At 41.8% G+C, this 19,617-nt stretch overlaps 1 protein-coding gene across 1 annotated transcript in view; it reads left to right on the forward strand.

Moving 5' to 3' along the window:
• Positions 1-19,617, forward strand: part of SLC22A16 (solute carrier family 22 member 16) — a 41,978-nt gene that overhangs the window by 2,417 nt on the left and 19,944 nt on the right. Inside the window, exon 2 of the mRNA XM_028104237.2 lies at positions 13,689-14,168. Within this exon, the coding sequence (XP_027960038.1) occupies positions 13,689-14,168 (480 nt within the window). The remainder of the gene's footprint in view (positions 1-13,688; positions 14,169-19,617) is intronic.

Raw genomic sequence — 19,617 nt, forward strand, 5'->3', positions numbered from 1 at the left:
TCTCATTAGTCATTTCTAGGCTGAGGAAGCACTATCCTCATCACCTTTACGAGAGGAAAGCAGGACACTTAGAATTAAAAAGGCATTCCAGGTCTTGTCCTGCAGCCACACTGAAGTTCCATAAATTCATGGCTTATGGCCCGGGTGAGAGGGAATTGAGGAAACACACTCCAGCATCTGTGCTGGGATAATCTAAGACCCTGGATCCCTGAGTTGTCTTGGCTTAAGGGGAGAAATGATTTAAAATATCAGAGTTGGAATGTGGAGCCTATAGATGATTTACACCTATGGACATAGGTAGCTTTGTTTTGTTTTTCAACATAAAAAGCTGCTTTGGTTCTTCCTTTTTGACGTCACCTTAAGAACATTATAATAGCTAGCACTTCTGTGTGCTTCAGTGTGCTATAGTGCTATACATGTAGTAACTCTTTTCATTCCCAGAACAACCCACTTTTCAGATAAGGAAACTGAGGCACAGAAAGTTTAAGGAGTAAGTTTAAGGAGTCTGTAAGTAACAGATATAAGATTCAAATCTTGGCAGTCTGGTTCTGGAGTCCACGCTCTTAACCACAGTGGGATGCCACCTGTTATGCTTCTTTGTACAGAATGATATAAATCTAGGACTGAAAGCAATTTCTTCACCTATCATCCAGATTACACGGGTCCATTTTCTGGGGGTTCTGGTCATCTTTGCTTTTCTTTGCTTCTGGGTTTTCTGCTTATTGTGTCTGTATGATTCTTTTTCCATTAGTGTGTCTCTCTAGCTGTGAACGCAGTGGTGTGTTGTATCTATAAGTATTATCCCAGAGGGACCTTAGGTTGGGCCTGTGGATAACACCCAATGGACAATAGTCTTTGTAAGGGAGAGTGATAGGTCACAATGCTAGCTGCCTAGGGAAGTAGGGTCTTGGTTTTTTTTTTTAATTTTTTAATTTATTTGACAGAGAGAGACAGCGAGAGAGGGAACACAAGCAGGGGGAGTGGAGAGGGAGAAGCAGGCTTCCCGCCGAGCAGGGAGCCCGATGCGGGGCTCGATCCCAGGACCCCGGGACTGCGACCCAAGCCGAAGGCAGAAGCTTAACGACTGAGCCACCCAGGCGCCCAGGGTCTTGTTTTTTCAAGAAGTTATCCTTGCAACAGGGAAAGGGAAGTTTGAATTGAAAGGATACTTTGGACCTTTCTGGCACATGAAAAGCATATTTATGTGAACTAGCATGGATTGTTTGGAGACTGATAGGTGGTTTATTATTCCTGGGGGATGAAGTATGCGGGTGAGAGAAGAACATCCCCAAGAATGTTTTTGTATAGCATGCTAAGGAGTTCAGGTATTAGGAAGGTCACTTTGCAGAATGGAAGTTGTGTTGGAAGGGGCAGGAGTTTGGGCAGAGCCCAGAGAAGACCTAGGTAAGAGCCTAGGTGGGAGATAAGGAGGGTCTGGACTGAAGCAGGGGGGAGTGTGAGCAGGGAGGACTGGACAGTTTTAACGGGTGGAATTGAAGGGACCTCCTGGTTATGAAAGAGAAGTGGGAAGGACCTGTCGGCCTTCTGCCCCATGCCCCATATTTCTGGTTTGTGTAGATGTTGGTGTCCGAAACTCAGAAACAGTTACACTCCAGGTGGGGCAGGCCTGGGGCTTGGATCAATTTGAGAGTGTACTGAGTTCCTCGTGGGAATTCCAGGTTGAGACATTTAATAGGCATTTGGATAAATAATGTATTGCTCAGCAAGACGCCTCCTTGTCAGTATGGATTGGGTGACCATTCAGGGCTGAAATCCAGCTGGTAGGCACCAGGTGGAAAGACTGGGTGTGACTTAGTACCCATTCCAATCATGCCTCAGCAGGGCATTGGTGAAGACTCTTCTCGCTCTCTGGGGCTGGTAGATATAAAATGTTTAAATTGATATATTACTTATACACAGAAAAGTATGCACCATAATCTACAACCTGATGAATCATCATAAAGTGAACAGAACCATGTTACCACCGCCAGACCACCCATTCTCACGCCCTCTCCCAAGCACTACCCCCCGACTACGTCCTCATATCTACCACCATAGGTGAGTTTTGCTTGATTCTAAAGATTTTATCTATTTACTTGAGAGAGAGAGAGAGAGAGACAGCACAGACAGACAGGGAGAGGAGAGGGAGAGGCAGGGAGCCTGGTGTAGGGGCTTCGATCCCAGGACCCCAGGATCATGACCTGAGCCGAAGGCAGACAGACGCTTAACCGACTGAGCCACCCAGGCGCCCCTAGTTTTGCCTGTTTCTAAACTTTATATAAACGGAGTGAAAAATCGTGTACTTTTGGTCTGGCTTCTTTTGTTCAACCTCATATGTGGGAGATTCACCCATATTGTATGTCACAGTACTTTGTTGATTTTCACTGGTGTATAGTATGTAATGGCATGAATATTCCACAATTTATTCATTTGCTGTTAATAGACATTTAGATCGTCTCCAGGTTGGGCTTATCGTGCATAGTCTTTCTTGTCTACATCTTTTAAGGTGTAGTATGAGGGTGAGAGAAGGAAGGTGAGAGGTAAGCTCACAGTCCTCCCCAAGAATGTTTTGGTATGGCATGCTAAGGAGTTCAGGTATTATGAAGGTCACTTTGCAGAATGGAAGGTGCGTTGGAAGGGTAGGAGTTTTGTACCCACATTCTGTTGTGTACATACGGGGAAGAGGAACCACTCTGTTGCTGAGTGTGCCTGTGGTCAGCTGCCAAACAGATTTGCAAAGTGTTATAACACATTATGCCCTCACGAGCTGTTTATGAGAGTTCCAGTTGCTCCATGACAATTGTTAAATATTTCGAATGTCAAACCTTGTACCAACAGATTGTTCAACCAGAGAATTTGATTTCCTAGGGTAGTGTTTCTCATCCATTTCAGAATCTCTTAGGAAACTTTTTAAGCTTGTATAGAGTTCTGGATCCTATCTCAGACCTCCTGAACCACAATCACTAGGGGTGGGACAGAGAAGACAAGTCCTAGCTTCGGAGGTCTGCCAGGGTGGGTGGTCTGTGCGTGTGTATATGTGTGTGTGTAGGTAGTTCTAGTGTTGCCTGTGGGGTTCAGGCTGGCTGGGGAAGGAATTGAAGCCAGGAAGGCAGCGATGAACTAGAGAAGCTGGTGGGATCCAGAGACTGGGCACCTGATTGGTGCTGGGGATGGGGTCAGTGGGAATGACTGGGGGAGCTGGGAGTGTAGAAGGGTATGGTCAGCAGAATGCGAACTTTTCAGCGGCGGAGCCATTCCAGGGGATGAACTATTTAGGTACCAACCCAGACGCTAAAGTGCATGATCCAACACACATTGCCCAGGACAAGGCCAAATAAGGTGTTAGGTACAGCACAAGCAACAGGTGTAAACTGGGGGAGGGAAATGGGGAACGTCTGCTGTGCAAGAACAGGCCCATCCAGAGTCCGCCTGACAGAAGCAGAACCACTCAGATGGAATTCTCCAGTAGGGCCCTTCTAGCTAGCGATCATCTTTGCAGGTTGGGAAATGCTTCCTGAGAGATTGCCAGGGAGGGAAGAAAAACCTCTTGAATTCACAAGCCTGTTGCCTGGGGGCCGGTGACCCACCAGCCTTGCCAGGTGCTCACAGGTAGCTCAGTGTGTGTAGGCCAAGGGCAGAGCCTTGACCCCGTGGCATCTAGCAGCCTAGATGTTAGTGACCTGCAGGGCTGAGGGTTCCAGCACCACCCTTCCAAGCTGTGATCTTAACTTCTTGGGATCTCTTGAGTCACAGCAAGTCAGGCTTATCTTCCCCACCTGCTGTTCCTGCCCAGCCCCTCTGTGTGGACAAGGCTGAGGCAGATTTCTGATAGTTTTTCTTTGGGCAGGGGCACCTTTTCTGGAAAAACAGAGTTGGCTCACCTTTAGCCACAAGGACTCAAGCTTCAGGGCTTCTGGGCTCTTCTCTCGGTTGCCCATCCCTCAAAGACCCCGAGAATAGCATTTGTGTGTTCTCCCTCCCTTTCTGTTGCTAGAAAAAGGTCACTTGATTCTTGCTTACCTTTAGCTTTGTGTATTTGTTTTCTGAACTAGCTGCCAGGGGGCCAGTGCCAGATACAGAGTTGAATTTTGCAACTGTGGCCAGCTCCAGGATGTGGTGTCCTGATAGCCACAACCCATTCAGTTGATTCCATTTTACTTCTTTATCTGCACAGGGTTCTATGAGAAGTGAGGAATGGGGCCACGTACCATCTTGGCAGTCATCCCTGAGGACTTGGGGGGCTTGCCTGCTTGATAACTTCACATCACCACTTCTGCAACTTTGCTTAGCCTTGCCAACCTGAGATAGTCTTCAAAGTGGGGTGTGTTCACCCCTGTGGTGGGCAAAGATCATCTTTTGGAGCACCATAAAAAAACACCTATTTTACATATGAATGTGTGTATATAAGTAAATATAAATATGAGTTTTTATTTCAATATGCACAAGATTTTAATTCAGTATATAAATATTGCATATTCATATATGCTCATTTTATACATCTCTGCACATACACACACATACACACATTCTTTTTTTTTTTTGCTGATGGAGAACCCAGTCAAAAAAATACTTTTTCAAAATTCTTTATACACTGGCCTCTTGAGCACCTGTCTTTACCAGAGGCACTGAGTATGCATTAACCTCAGCGCAGTTCATTTTAACCCTGAGGGATTCTGAGACATTCTATAGACGCTGCACTATACACCATGCCAGGTACCACAGGAGATACCAGAGTGATGGCAGTGCAGTTTCTACCTTTGTGGGACTTTCATTCAAACTTTCATGGGACTTTTGTTGTTGTTGATGATTTGGTAGAGAAGTAGAAAACGTTCACCAGGTGTTCTTTAAAAAACCAACATAAAGAACAGAAGGGTACTTCAGCTGTCTATCGCCGCCGGAGAAGAGAAAGAAAGCAATGGGAGAGAAAATGCAGGGCAAGCAAAGAGGAAGTCTGGACCTGGGAGAAGCAGGCGGTGAAGAGTGAAGAGGGGCTGAATGGGGAGGTGTTCGGTGTGGAGAGGAAACACCGAGGCAGGAACAGGTGAGGCCAGCAAGTCTCACAATGTGCCCTGTGCCGTCTCTGGGTCTGCAAGGCCCAAACTGCTGTCATAGTAACATAGAGACACTGGTGGCCGTCTTTACTCTCGTTGCTCGTGAATATACAATAGGGTTTTCCAGAGGCTAGCTGACATGTAATAATGTATCAGATCGAACGCAGACACTGATTGGAGAAACTAGCTGTCTTCTGTTAATCTAAGTTGTGTGTGTGTGCATGCATGTTTTTAAGATTTTATTTTTAAGCAACTTCAACACGCAATGTGGGGCTTGAACTCACAACCCCAAGATCCAGAGTTGCCTGCTCCACTGACCAAGCCAGCCAGGCGCCCCTATTAATCTAAGTTTTTTTTTTTTTTTTTAATCTAAGTTTTAAATGTAAAACACCACCATTCTTCTTACTAATTTTGTTTCATTTTGTTTTGAAAACTATAGCTATATGTTCCTTAATGTTAACATGCGTGGGCTTATTAATATGTTTAAGTGGATTCATAAATACTTAAAATGTTCTTCATTTTAATTTCTTTTCTTTCTTTTTTTTTTTTTAAAGATTTTATTTATTCGACAGAGAGAGACACAGCAGAGAGAGGGAACACAAGCAGGGGGAGAGGGGGAGGGAGAAGCAGACTCCCTGCTGAGCAGGGAGCCCGACGCGGGGCTCGATCCCAGGACCCTGGGATCATGACCTGAGCTGAAGGCAGATGCTTAACCGACTGAGCCACCCAGGTGCCCCTTCATTATAATTTCTAATACGTACTGACAACTCACGTAAAGACAAGGCCCTTGGGATCCTCAAGATTTCTGAGACCGTAAAGGCTCCTGAGAACAAAAAGTGTGAGAACAAGTGAGCTAAAGGATGGTCAGGAGGGCCTTCCAGTGAGGGGGAGCTCCAGGACCAGGCGGGTGGGCTGCTTTGGAAAGTAGGCAGCGACGAGATGAAGATCACATGTGTCAACAGTGCAATTTGGCATCCGTGCGCTCTGATGGGACCTATTTTCTACTTCCTGTCATGACGGTTTTATAGTAATGTTCTTCATTGTCTGCACTGATCCTTTTAAAATTGAATATTGAAACCATCTGCCCAAAGAGGGCTGTTCTGACTCTTTATTCCAGGGGTTTGAAATGAGTGGGGCAGTCCAAATGTTATGTATTCTACCCCGCCGTCCTGTGGGCACCGTTGTCCTTGTGAGGCAATTTTTATTTCCGAAAATAAGTCCGTGTTGGTTTGAGTCTGTAAATTTGGAGACTCTACATTTTACATTTTGAATACAATTATACATTTTTGGATACTTTCAGATTTACAGAAAAGTTGCAAAGATTGACAGAGAGTTCCTGTATGTCCCTCATGCTGTGTTCCCCACTGGGAACACCTTACGTTAGTTACCGTGGCACATTTGCCAAACTAAGAAGCTGACATTAGTATATTACTATTATGTAAACTCCAGACTCTGTATAGGTTTCACCAGGTTTTCCACTAACGCTCTCTTCATGTTCCAGGATCTAACCCAGGGTACCGCACTGCTTTGAGTTGGTGTATTAGCCCACTGCCCTCTACCCTGTGGTAGTTTCTCAGTCTTTCCTGTATTTTTGTTTGTTTGTTTGTTTGTTTGTTTTTATGACCTTGACCATCATTAGGCATCTTGGCCTGGCAACCTGTAGAATATCCTACAGTCTGGGATTATCTGTTGTTTTTCTCACGGTTAGACTGGGGTTATGGCTTTTAGAAGGTGCCACAGAGGCAAGTGCTTGTTTATCACATCCTATGAGGAGGTACATGACATCCACATAACATCACTGGGGATGTTAAACTTTCAACATTTGGTGAAGATAGCATGTGTCTGATTTCTCCCGCTGTAAAGTTACTAGTTTTTCCTTTTTCCTACTGTATTCTTTGGAAGGAGTCACTGTGTCTTAGCCTGCCCTCCAGGAGTAGAGAGTGGGAATTAAGCTCCCATCTCTTGTAGAGGGGGAATGTTTATAGATAATAGTTGGAATTCTCCTGGCAAAAAAGACTTGTCTCTTCTCTCCTTTTTATTTGTTTAACCAGGTAGTGCGTTTGTCAGGATTCTCCAGAGAAACAGAATGGATAAGATATAGAAATAGATAGATAAGAGGGTATTTAGGATAGGAATTGGTATGTACAATTATAGAAGCAAGAAGTGCCACAATGTGCCATGTGCAAGCCCGGAGATCTGGGAAAGCCAGTGATGTAATTTAGTCCTAATCCAAAGGCCTGAGAACCACAGGGCTGATGCTGTAAGTCCCAGGCAGGGTCTGAACTAGGGGCACCAATGTCTGAAGGCACAAGAACATGGATGTTTCAGCCCAAGCAAAGAAAGTGAATTAGGGGCGCCTGGGTGGCTCAGTTGGTTAGGCGACTGCCTTCGGCTCAGGTCATGATCCTGGAGTCCCCGGGATCGAGTCCCGCATCGGGCTCCCTGCTCAGCGGGGGGTCTGCTTCTCCTTCTGACCCTCTTCCCTTTTGTGCTCTCTTTGAGGAGCTTTGAGAATTCACCTTTGCTGTAAATATTTAGGAAATACAGTCTTACATAATCAGATTGTTTTTTGCTTTATTAAAATGAATGAATATTTTTTCTTTATAATGAAGAAACCTATTAAATGATCTCTCATTCTCTCTCTCAAATAAATAAAATCTTAAAAAAAAAAAGAAAGTGAATTAGTCGTTCGTTGGCCTTTTTGTTCGTCGGGTCCTCGACCGATTGGATGATGCCCACCATGTTGGCGAGGGTGATGTTTCCTTGGTTCACTGATTCAAATGCCAGTCTCTTCTGGAGATCCCTCACAGACACACCCAGATATAATGTTTCACTAGCTGTCTGGGCATCCTGTGGCCCAGTCAAGTTGATTCATAAAATTAACCATTACAGGTTAACCACCCTTTTGTCAACTTGCAACCCATATGGATCTCCTTAAACCAAACTTAATCTCTAAGTAAAGACAATAACAAGGTCTTAATACCACTTGACGTGATACAACTATCCTGAATACAACCCGCAGTACACTAATCCTTTCCCCAGAAGGGGAGGTAAGGTCCTTTGATGATGTTTATTCTTCTGATATTCTGTAACTTAAATATTATGATGTAAAACTACTTAAATACTGATATAAAGTCAGTACATCATATGTTATATGAGAAGAGAATAAGGAAGAAAGCGAAGATATTTGCTTAATAACTGTCTATACCCACAAACATAACAAAATAAAGAAGAAATACTCATGACAATTACAGTCCTTGTTTCTGTAAGTAGTCACGTGGTTGTAGGTGGTATTTATTATAACTCCCTTCTTTCATGACCCATTTTATATTCCCTTTGCCTTAAGCAAACATCTCAATTGGCTATGGACCTTTCACCTGATAGAGTGACCCACCCTTTATTCCCGAAGGGTCTGGGCCATTAGTAGTCCTGCCTGGATTGGGTTGTAATTTTCCACTGACCTTCATTACAAGGCACTGTAATACTCAGAGACACCCAAAGGGATCTCCTGTATTGCAGACATATTCTTCCTTACTGCCACTGGGGAGCCGATTTCCCCTCCCCCCCTTTTTTAAGATTTTATTTATTTATTTGAGAGAGAGAGAGACAGCGAGAGAGGGAACACAAGCAGGGGGAGTGGGAGAGGGAGAAGCAGGCTTCCCGCCGAGCAGGGAGCCCGATGCGGGGCTCGATCCCGGGACCCTGGGATCATGACCTGAGCCGAAGGCAGACGCTTAATGACTGAGCCACCCAGCCCCGATTTCCCCTTGGTAGTCAGGATCAATCACCCCAGCCAACACTGTAACTCCCTTCTTTGCCTTTTGATTCAGAGGCCTGAGGAACCGAAAGTGGCCGGGCGGCAGTCTTTATTTCCAGTTCAGTGGAATCATTGTTGTGTCTCCTAGTGGAAACATTCTTCCCTCTGGAACTAAGATCTTTAGGCTAGCAGAGAGTAAGGGTGTGGGAACAGGAACCAAAGTTTTGTTAATGGGTCCCTAGGTGTAACTCCCATGTCTACCCCTTGATTCCTGGACTCATGAGTGCTGACTAGGAGAGAAATAGCTCTATATATTGGACCCTGATTCAGAGCATACACAGCTTTCTAGAGAATCTCATCCTAGCCCTGCATGATATTGCCACCTAGCTGGCTTTGTAATTGAGTCTTCAAAAGGCTATTCCACCATTTTATCAAACCAGGGGCTTCAGGATAGCGGGGAACATGATAAGATCAGTAAGTTTTATGAACAGGGGCCCACTACTATATTTTTTTGCAGTGAAGTGAGTTTCTTCATCATGAGCAATGCTATATGGAATACCCCACTGATGGATAAAGCATTCTGTAAGTATGGTAGTTTTGGCAGAAGCATTGTGCAGGGAAGGCAAATCTATATCCAGAGTGTTTATTCTAGTAAGGACAAAATGTTGTCCAGATGGTTCTGCACAACAAGCAAACACTCACTCCAGGAGTGGTACCATATTGGGGCTCACTGTTGGTCTCTGCTGCTGGGTAGTGGTACCATATTGGGTACTCAGTGGTGTCTGTAGCCAGATCAGCTCACTAAGATGCTGAGCCCTTGCATAACCTCTGTCCCTGCCACCATAACCACTTTGTTCATTAGCTCAATGGGCAATGACAAGATGGCTTGGGAAAGAAGCCAGCTAGTATCCATAGAATGGATCATCCTATCTACTTGATTATTAAAATCCTCTTCTGCTGAGGTCATCCTTTGGTGAGCACTCACATGAGACACAAATATCTTCACATTTTTTGCCTATTCCTAGAGGTCTATCCACATACCTCTTCTTCAAATTTCTTTGATGCCAATTTTCTGATCATGTGCTTTCCAAGTCCTTGACCATCCAACTAAACCATTGGCTACAGCTTATGTGTTGATATATGATCAATGTCTGACCGTTTCTCCTTCCAAGCAAAGTGTACAACTAGGTGCATTGCTCGAAGTTCTGTTCACTGGGAAGATTTCCTTTCACGACTGTCCTTCAGGCCTGCCCCAGAGAGGGGCTGTAGTGCTTCAGCTGTCCACTTTCAGGGGGTGCCTGTATATTGTGTGGAAGCAGCTGTAAAATCAGGCCCAAGTCTTTTACTCTGTCAGCTGACTGTAGGGAGCTCCCATGAGGCCAGTGGTGCAAGCTGGGAGAGAGAAGGTGGTGTTTAAAGACTTAAACATGAGACTGGAAACAGTAAAACTCCTAGTAGAAAACAGGGAAAAGCTTCCTGACACTGATGTTGGCACTGATTTCATAGATATGACATCAAAAGCACAGGCAACAAAAACCAAAAATAAGCCAGTGGGGCTACATCAAACCAAAAAGCGTTTTCACAGCAAAAGAAACAATCAACAGAGTAAAAAGGCAACCTACAAAATGGGAGAAAATATTTGCAAACTATATTTCTGATAAGGAGCTAATTTCCAAACAAAATAAGGAATGCATACAACTCCCAACCAAAAAATTAACAACCTGATTAAAAAAATGAGCCTATGACTTGGAGAGACAATTCTCCAAGGAAAATATGCAAATGGTCAATAGGTGTGTGAAAAAATGTCTTTTGTCATTAATCATCAGGGAAATGTAAATCAACAGCACAATGAAATATCACCTTATACCTGTCAGGGTGGCTATTATTAAAAGAAGACAAAAGCCAACACATGTTGGCGAGGATGTGGAGAAATTGGAACACTTGCGTGCTGCTGGTGGGAACGCAGACTGGTGCAGCCACTATGGAAAGCAGTATGGAGGCTTCACACATATGATCCAGCAATCCCACTTCTGGGTATACTTTTAAAAGTACTGAAACCAGGATCTCAAAGAGATATTAGCACTTCCATGGTTATGGGTATTCCGTGGGCAGTCCTAGTCACAATAACTAAAATGTGGAAACAACCTCAGTGTGTATCCACAAATGAATGGATAAAGGAAATGTGGTGTGTACCTACAATGGAAGAGTAGTCAGCCTTAAAAAAAGAAGGAAATTCTGCAAAACACAGCAATTTGCTGTGTATTTACTTAGCATTTTGCCAAGTAAAATAAGCCAGACACAAAAAAATAAGTATTGCGTGATTCCACTTATAGGAGGTACCTGAGATAGTAAAATTCATAAAAATCAAAGACCAGAATGGTGGGTACAGGGATCAGAGGGGAGTCATTAGTGCTTTTAAATCTAATCTGATTAGAAAACCAATTCCAGAAACCCTAGAACTAGTTCAGAAAGTTCATTGTTAAAGTTCTGTTTAGAACTACTTTCAGTACCAAAATCTGAATTCATCAAGGTCTCCTAGAGAGACAGAACAAATAGTATATATATATATGTATATTAAGTTTTTATTTATCTGACAGAGAGATAGCACAAGCAGGCAGAGCGGCAGGCAGAAGGAGAGGGAGAAGAAGGCTCTCTGTTGCAGGGAGCCCGATGTGGGACTCGATCCCAGGACCCTAGGATCATGACCTGAGCCGAAGGCAGATGCTTAACCGACTGAGCCACCCAGGCACCCCGTGAACAAATAGGATATATAGAGAGATCCAGATGAGAGATGTATTATAAGAATTGGCTCACACAGTTATGGAGGCAGACAAGTTGCACCATGTGCTGTCTGGAGGCTGGGATCCAGGGCAGCTGGTGGGATTCTTGAGAGGTCCAAGTCTGAAGGTCTGAAAATTGGGAGACTGATGATGTAAGTCCTGGTCTAGTTGCTAGCAGGCTGGGTCCGAGGACCCAGAAGGAGTCCCACAGGACCAGCCAAGAGAGTCCCTGGCTGTGCACAGGATAGAAATCAAAGTTGAGCCAGCGGGAGGGGAAAGCAGAGTTTATTGAAAGTAGAGAGAAAGTACAAACAGAGCTTCTGGGAGACTCAGACAGGAAAGGAGGAAATCTTGTCTTTGGTCAGGGTCTGGAGGTTTTTACTGAGGCTCGTGGTGTGGTGTACGTGTCCTCTCAGGCATCCAGGGACCAGTTAGTACAGAGACAAAAGCCCAGGTGGTGTTCTTGGGGGCATGGGCCTTCGAGATACTTGCCTAGCTCTGGTGGTCTGGAGTATGCATATGAGAGCTTCATCCGGTCATTGTCACCTGGTTTTTCCTTAGGTATTATCTATTCTAAAGAAATCGTTAACTCTGTGTTCCTTACAAGGAGGACATGCTGTTTGCATTCTGAGGCATGTATAAAGTGGAGGTGCAGGCCCTAGCAAGAAGAGAAGCAGGAAAAGGAGCAAAAAGCAGGTTTTTATGGAGTTCTTCAGTTTCCCTATTTCAGTCTGAGTCCAAAAGCCTGAGAACCAGGAATTCTGGTGTCTAAGGGTAGGAGAAGGTGGATGCCTCAGACCCAGCAGAGAGAGCAAATTTGCCCTTCCTCCACCTTTTGCTCGAGTCAGGCCCTCAGTGGGTTGGAGGATGCCCACCCACAGGTGAGGGCAATCTTCTTTACTCAGTCTACCCAATCAAATGTTAATCTCACAGACACATCCAGAAATAATGTTTACCAGCTATCTGGGCTTAGCCCAGTCTTGTTGACACATAAAATTAAACAAAACATTATGGACTTGTATATTTATTTTATACCTTGGGATATACCATGCTATTTATTTTGTTGCTCAAATTGTTTCAACCTTGCCCACTGGGAGCTTTTTCAGATTGATTCCTGTGTCCCTTAGACATGCCCCCAACCTTTTGTATTTTGAGTGCTTCTTTACTTTCTGATTCCACAAGATGCTTTAGGCATATTTTTAATTTTCCCTGTCCTGGTCTTAAATCAGCTTTTTTCCTGGTCCCTTTTACTGGAGAATGTATTTAGAAAACAAGATCTGGGCACTGGATGTGCATGTTGCTATTGGGATGTTGATGCAGGTTGGCCAGGTTTGAGAACCCAGAGGATGTCCCGCAGGACCAACCAGGAGTGTCCTTGGCTTTGCACAGGATAGAAATCAAGTGTGAGCCAAGAGGAAATGAGAGCAGAGTTTACTGAAGACGTAGAGAGAGCAGATACAGACAAAGCCTCTGGGAGAGTCGGAGAGGAAAGGAGAGTGAGTTTCATCTTTGCTTGGAGTCTGGGGTTTTATTGGGGATGGTGGTCTGGTGCAGTGTCTTCTCAGGCATCTGAGAACAAAGATGAGTGTTTAGGTGTCCTCCATAAGTCACTTATGCCCTGAAGCCAGGGGTCTCGATGAGTTAGTGGTCTTGGAAAATGTTCATGATGACCCCACCTGGTCACTCCTTAGATGCTATATACTGTGCTGGAAGTCTGCAAAGAAATCATGAATTCCTTGGCCTTTGTAAGGAAGCCATATATTATCTGTTCTATAAGGTGTGTGTAAGATGGGGGTGTATATCCTAGCAAGAGAAGAAGCAGAAAAAGGAGCAAAAAAGTATTTTTTCATGGGGTCCCTTTAGTTTCCCTGTCTCAATGTCATTGCCTGTGACATAACAGAGCTATGTATATATACTAACAAATAATACACACACACACACACACACACACACACACACACGGAAACATTTGTAATTATTTCTGTATTTATACATCTGTATATATATTAAGCTAAATATGATGAACACCCTTCATATGTACTTATAGTCTTTTTGAGCCCATAGGCCAGATATAGTAACTTGCTTTTCTTCTCTTTGCAGATTTCAGATAGTCCTCTATTTTATATGTGCCTTCCAGAACATCTCTTGTGGTATCCACTACTTGGCATCTGTGTTCATGACAGTGTCCCCCTACCATACCTGCCGGCCTCCGGGCAACGTGAGTCAGGTTCTTTTCCACAATATCTCTAGTTGGAGGTTGGAGGACATCTGGATCCTGTTTTTCACAGGCCATGAAGATCAGATTATAGTGCAGCTACAGAACGGTGAGGTCTGGGAGCTCACAAGTTGTCACCGATTCCGGAGGGATGAAAAGTCTGGTTTGAACTCTGATTATAATGGCCAGAAGAGCAGCTTTCCTTGTTTGGATGGCTACATCTATGACAAGAGCAAGTGGGACAGCACCGTGGTGACTCAGTGGGATCTGGTGTGTAACCGAGAATGGTTTGCAAAGATGGTCCAGCCCGTATTTATGTTGGGGGTCCTGCTGGGAGCAATGATTTTTGGCTACCTTTCTGACAGGTAAAATGAAGTATTTAGGTTTGTTGCATCAGTGTAAGGTTGATTTTCCTATCTGGTTTTCTTAGAGGTCAGGAAATTATGTTCAAAACTTTAGTCATGTTCATACCTCCTATTAAATGCCTACATCTTTGCTGATTGTGTTTAGGGATACACCAAAAACATAGTGGGTAGAGCATGGGTTCTGAAGACAGCCTACCTGGGTTCAGATCCTGGTTCTACCACTTACTTGTCATGAGTCCTGAGAAAATGGCATAACCTGTGTTTCAGAAACTAGTTTGTAAACTGGTGATGAAAATAATAGCACTCACTTCAAAGGGTTATTGCAAAATTAATGCAGAAAAAGTACCTTGGACATATAACCACTCAATAAATACTGGTTATTATTTGAATATATATATATATTTAAATAAACTTGCTTTTTAATAGATGTAACTTGGTTCTAAGTTCTTGATACACTAGCCATATTTTCTTAAAAAACATACATTAAAAGGGATACATAGCATTTAAATAAAGCAAAGTTATCTCTGTGTGGACATGGACTGCGCTTTAAGTACCTGTGCTAACACACAGAGATGAATTTATTTGGTCCCCATAGTTGTGAATTTTACAGGCATGTTCTGGGCCCTGGGAACCTGAAGGCAACAGCTTAGGTCAAAATCTCTGCCCTTGCGGTATGCTAGTCTAATGGGCTAACAAATGTCCAAAATAAAAATATAGGGCTTTGTTGTGGCTGGGGCCAAAATAGAAGTGAAAGTCAATGGAGGCAAAGTCTATGGAGGCCTAAAGGGAGGAGTGCCCAGGTCTCCCCACCTCTAACTCACATCCCATGAGGTGCCGTTTGAGTAATAAAATTAGAGAAGTGGAGTCTAGTTATTATTTGGTGGCTGAAGTTATGTTTCTATGATTAAGAATCTTCTATTCCATAACTGCCTTCCTGTAGTTGTGTGGAAGGTGTGGAAATTAGGTCAGTCAAAGCCAAAACACATGATTAAAAGGCACCATGAGTGAGAGTCAGCAAAAGCAGCCTTTATGCGCAAAGACTTCAAATACTAGAATTGTCAGGCATGGGTAATAAATTCACTATGTTTACTGCTCTTAAAGGAATAGAAGACAAGCTTAAAATTATTGCAAAAAATCTGAAAATCGTATTTTATTAAAAATTTATTAATTTTTTTAAATAAACTTTTTCTTTCTTTCTTTCTTTCTTTCTTTCTTTCTTTCTTTCTTTCTTTCTTTCTTTCTTTCTTTCTTTCTTTCTTTCTTTCTTTCTTTCTTTCTTCCTTCCTTCCTTCCTTCCTTCCTTCCTTCCTTCCTTCCTTCCTTCCTTCCTTCCTTCCTTCCTTCCTTCCTTCCAGCGCTACGCCCAACATGGGGCTTGAACTCATGACCGCAAGATCAAGAGTCACATGCTCTACCAACTGAGCCAACCAGGCACCTCCTAGAAATTTTTTTTTTTAAGATTTTATTTATTTATTTGACAGAGAGAGACAGAGCAAGAGAGGGAACACAAGCAGGGGGAGTGGGAGAGGGAGAAGCAGGCTTCCTGTGGACCAAGGAGCCCAATGCAGGGCTCGATCCCAGGACCCTGGGATCATGACCTGAGCTGAAGGCAGATGCTTAACGACTGAGCCACCCAGGCGCCCCTGGAAATTATATTTTAAAATGACATAAAATTGAGGAATAACTGCCCAGAACATCTAGAAACACAAACCAAAATAAGTGACTGACAAATTCCTGGGTAGTTTTAACAACCTATTATATAAAAGTAAAGAAAGAATGAGTAAAATGCATGAGAGCTCAGAAAAACTTACCAATAATAAACATCAGAGAGACAGATGGAAAATATGAGAGATTAAAATTCATGAAGGCAGAGGTGTAAGGTCTGAAATACACTTAATATTAGAAACTAATCAATGGAATTTACCACATTAACAGATTAGAGGACAAAACTCATATTAGCAACTCAATAAATATAGGAAAAACATTTGATAAATTTCAAAATTCATTCATGACAGAAACTAAAAGTAGAAGAATGTCCTTAACCTGTTAACAGGTATCTACAAAAAGATCTGCTATGAACATCTAAACTGAAATGTCAAAAGCTTTTCCTTTAGAATCAGGAATATACAAAGATGTATGACACACTGCTTCTGCTTAGTTTTGTACTGGAGATTCTAGTACTATAAAGCAAAACAGAGAAAGAAAAGAGAGGGAGAAACAGAGGGAGGGAGAAATGCATAAGCAGAAAGACGAAAAAAAGTCATTATTTTTAGCCATTACAATTCTGTCTGAAGAAAATCCAGCAGATGAATTGTTAGAATTAATGAACTTACATGTAATGAGGTTGCTGGATATGTTATCAATACATATGAATTTAATTATTTTATATCTACTAGTAGTAAATATAAAAATTAAAAAGTGCCATTGCAGAGTCCAGAAATAAAGTCACACTTATATAGTCAATTAATCTATAACAAAGGAGGCAAGAATATATCATGGGGAAAAGACAGTCTCTTCAATAAATAGTGCTGGGAAAACTGGACAGCTACATGTGAAAGAATGGAACTGGACCACTTTCCTACATCATACACAAAAACAAACTCAAAATGGATCAAAAACCTAAATATGAGACCTGAAGGGCCCCTGGGTGGCTCAGTCGTTGAGGGTCTGCCTTCGGCTCAGGTCATGATCCCAGGGTCCTGGGATCGAGCCCCGCATCGGGCTCCCTGCTGGGTGGGAAGCCTGTTTCTCCCTCTCCCACTCCCCCTGCTTGTGTTCCCTCTCTTGCTCTGTCTCTCTCTGTCAAATAAATAAATGAAATCTTAAAAAAAAAAGTAAATATGAGACCTGAAACCATGAAACGCACAGAAGAAAACATAGGCAGTAATCTCTTTGACATTGGCCTTAGCAACATTTTTCTAGAGATGTCTCCTCAGGCAAGGGAAGCAAAAGCAAAAATAAATTATTAGGGCTGCCCCCAAATAAAAAGCTTTTGCACAGTGAAGGAAACCATGAACAGAATGAAAAGGCAGTCTATTGAATGGGAGAAGATATTCACAAATGATATATATATATATAAGGGGTTAGTATTCAAAAGCTATAAAGAACTTAATACAACTCAACATGAAAAAAACAATCTGATTAAAAAAATGGGCAGAAGACATGAGTAGACATTTTCCCAAAGAAGACATGCAGATGGCCAACAGACACATGAGAAGATGCTCAAGATCACTAAATGCAAATCAAAACCACAATGAGATATCACCTTAGCCGTGTCAGAATGGCTAAAATAAAAAAAGAGAAGACAAGAAATAACAAGTATTGGTGAAGATGTAGAGAAAAAGGCACCCTTGTGCACTGTTAGTGGGAACGTAAATTGGTACAGTCACTGTGGAAAAATAGATGGAAGTTCCTCAAAAAATCAAAAATAGGAATACCACATGATCCAGTAATTCCATTACTGAGTATTTACCCAAAGAAAATGAAAACACTAATTGGAAAAGATATATGCATTTCTATGTTTATTGTAGCATTATTTCCAATAGTCAAGATATGGAAACAGCCTAAGTGTCCACTGATAGATGAATGAATAAAGAAATTGTGATATATAAATATATATTAATATAATCTATTTTATTTATTATCATTGACATATTACATATAAAATGTTATTTATTATATATTAATAAATTGTAATAAAATACAATAATATGTTAAAATATATAACAACATAATATTAATAATTATATAATTATATAAATATGTAATATAAATAAAAACAAAAACAAATAAAATATAAACATGCAAATATTATATAATAATAACAGAATAACAGAATAAATATTAATAAAAATAATATTAATAAATTATAATGTATAATATGGTATATAATATATATGATATATATAGTATTATATGGCTGAGTGATATTCCAGCCATGAAAAAGAACAAGAACTTGCCATTTGCAACAACATGGATGGACCTGGAGGGTATTGTGCTAAGTGACATAAGTCACAGAAAGTCAACAAATACCATATGATTTCACTTATATGTGGAATCTAAAAAACGAAACAGATGAACAAACAAATAAACAAAAAACAGGACTAGACCAATAAATACAGAAAACAAACTGATGGTTGCCAGAGGGGAGATGGTTGGGGGGTGGGTGAAAAGAATGAAGGGGAATGGGAGATACAGGTTTCCAGTTATGAAATGAATAAGTCATGGGGATAAAAGGTACCGCACAGGGAATATAGTTAATGTTATTGTAATAACGTTGTGTGGGACAGATGGTAGCTACACTTGTGGTGAGCATAGCATAATGTATAGAGTTGTTGAATCACTGTGTTGTACACTTGAAACTAATGTAACAGATGTCAACTATACTTCAATTAAAAAAAAGTTTAAAAAATGCCATTGCAAAAACCTAAAAATATAAAATATGTATGGATAAATCAATCAAAAAGTGTATAAGCACTTTATGGAGAAAATGACAAACTTCAAGAATCAAATCATTAAGATAAATAGATGTATCATTAGACAAACAGTCGATAGTTCCTTAGGGGACCCTGAAAGAGAGTAGTTCAATTATAGATATAACTATGGAACAAATAAGGCATCGAACATCAGCAGGAAAAGGATTAATAAGTGGTGCTGGGACACTTGTAGAGCTGTACAGAAGAAAATACAACTGGTGTCCCTTCCTCACACCTTATAGTACAAACATCAGAAGAATTAAAATCCAGAAGGATTAAAGGTACATACATGAAAGGAAATCTATATAACTTTAGAAAGATAATAGGGGAGAATATTTTCAGAGCCTAACTGAAAGAAGGGAAGATCCTTTTTAAGACACAAAAAGCACTAACCATGAAGGAAAAAATGGATAAATTTGACTTCACTAGAATTGATGTCCATGAAAAGACACCATTAAGAGAAGAAAGACAAGCAGGAGAGAAAAAGAGAGACAGAATATTTGCTTTACATATAACTAAAAGATTAGAATCCAGATTACTTAAAGGACTTTTATATCAATAGGAAAAAGACAACCCAATAGAAAACTGGGAAAAAGATTTGAAGTCACTTCATAAAAGAGAAAATCCAAATGGCTAATGGAAAGATGGAAAGGGTGTCAATGATCTATAACCATACCATTTATTTTTGACCAGTTGTCAAAAGTAGAAAGTCTTGTAATGCCACGTGTTGGTGAGGATATGGGGTAATAGGATCTCTCGCCCTGCTGGTGTGAATGCAAATTGAGAATGCAAATCAGGAAAACTTTGAAGAATGGTTTCTCATTATATAGAAAAGTTGGTGATGGGCACAGCTCACATGTCCTGGGGCTTGGACCCTGGAGATGCCCTTGCACATGTCCACATGGGTATTTGCATCAAAAGGCTCCTATAGCATTGTTGCTACCAGCCTGGCCATGCAAGCAACCCAAATGTAC

Source organism: Eumetopias jubatus, unplaced genomic scaffold, assembly GCF_037043125.1.
Source record: "Eumetopias jubatus isolate StellerSeaLion01/CBP00866 unplaced genomic scaffold, mEumJub1_p1.0 scaffold_6, whole genome shotgun sequence".
In the NCBI taxonomy this organism is placed as follows: Eukaryota; Metazoa; Chordata; class Mammalia; order Carnivora; family Otariidae; genus Eumetopias; species Eumetopias jubatus.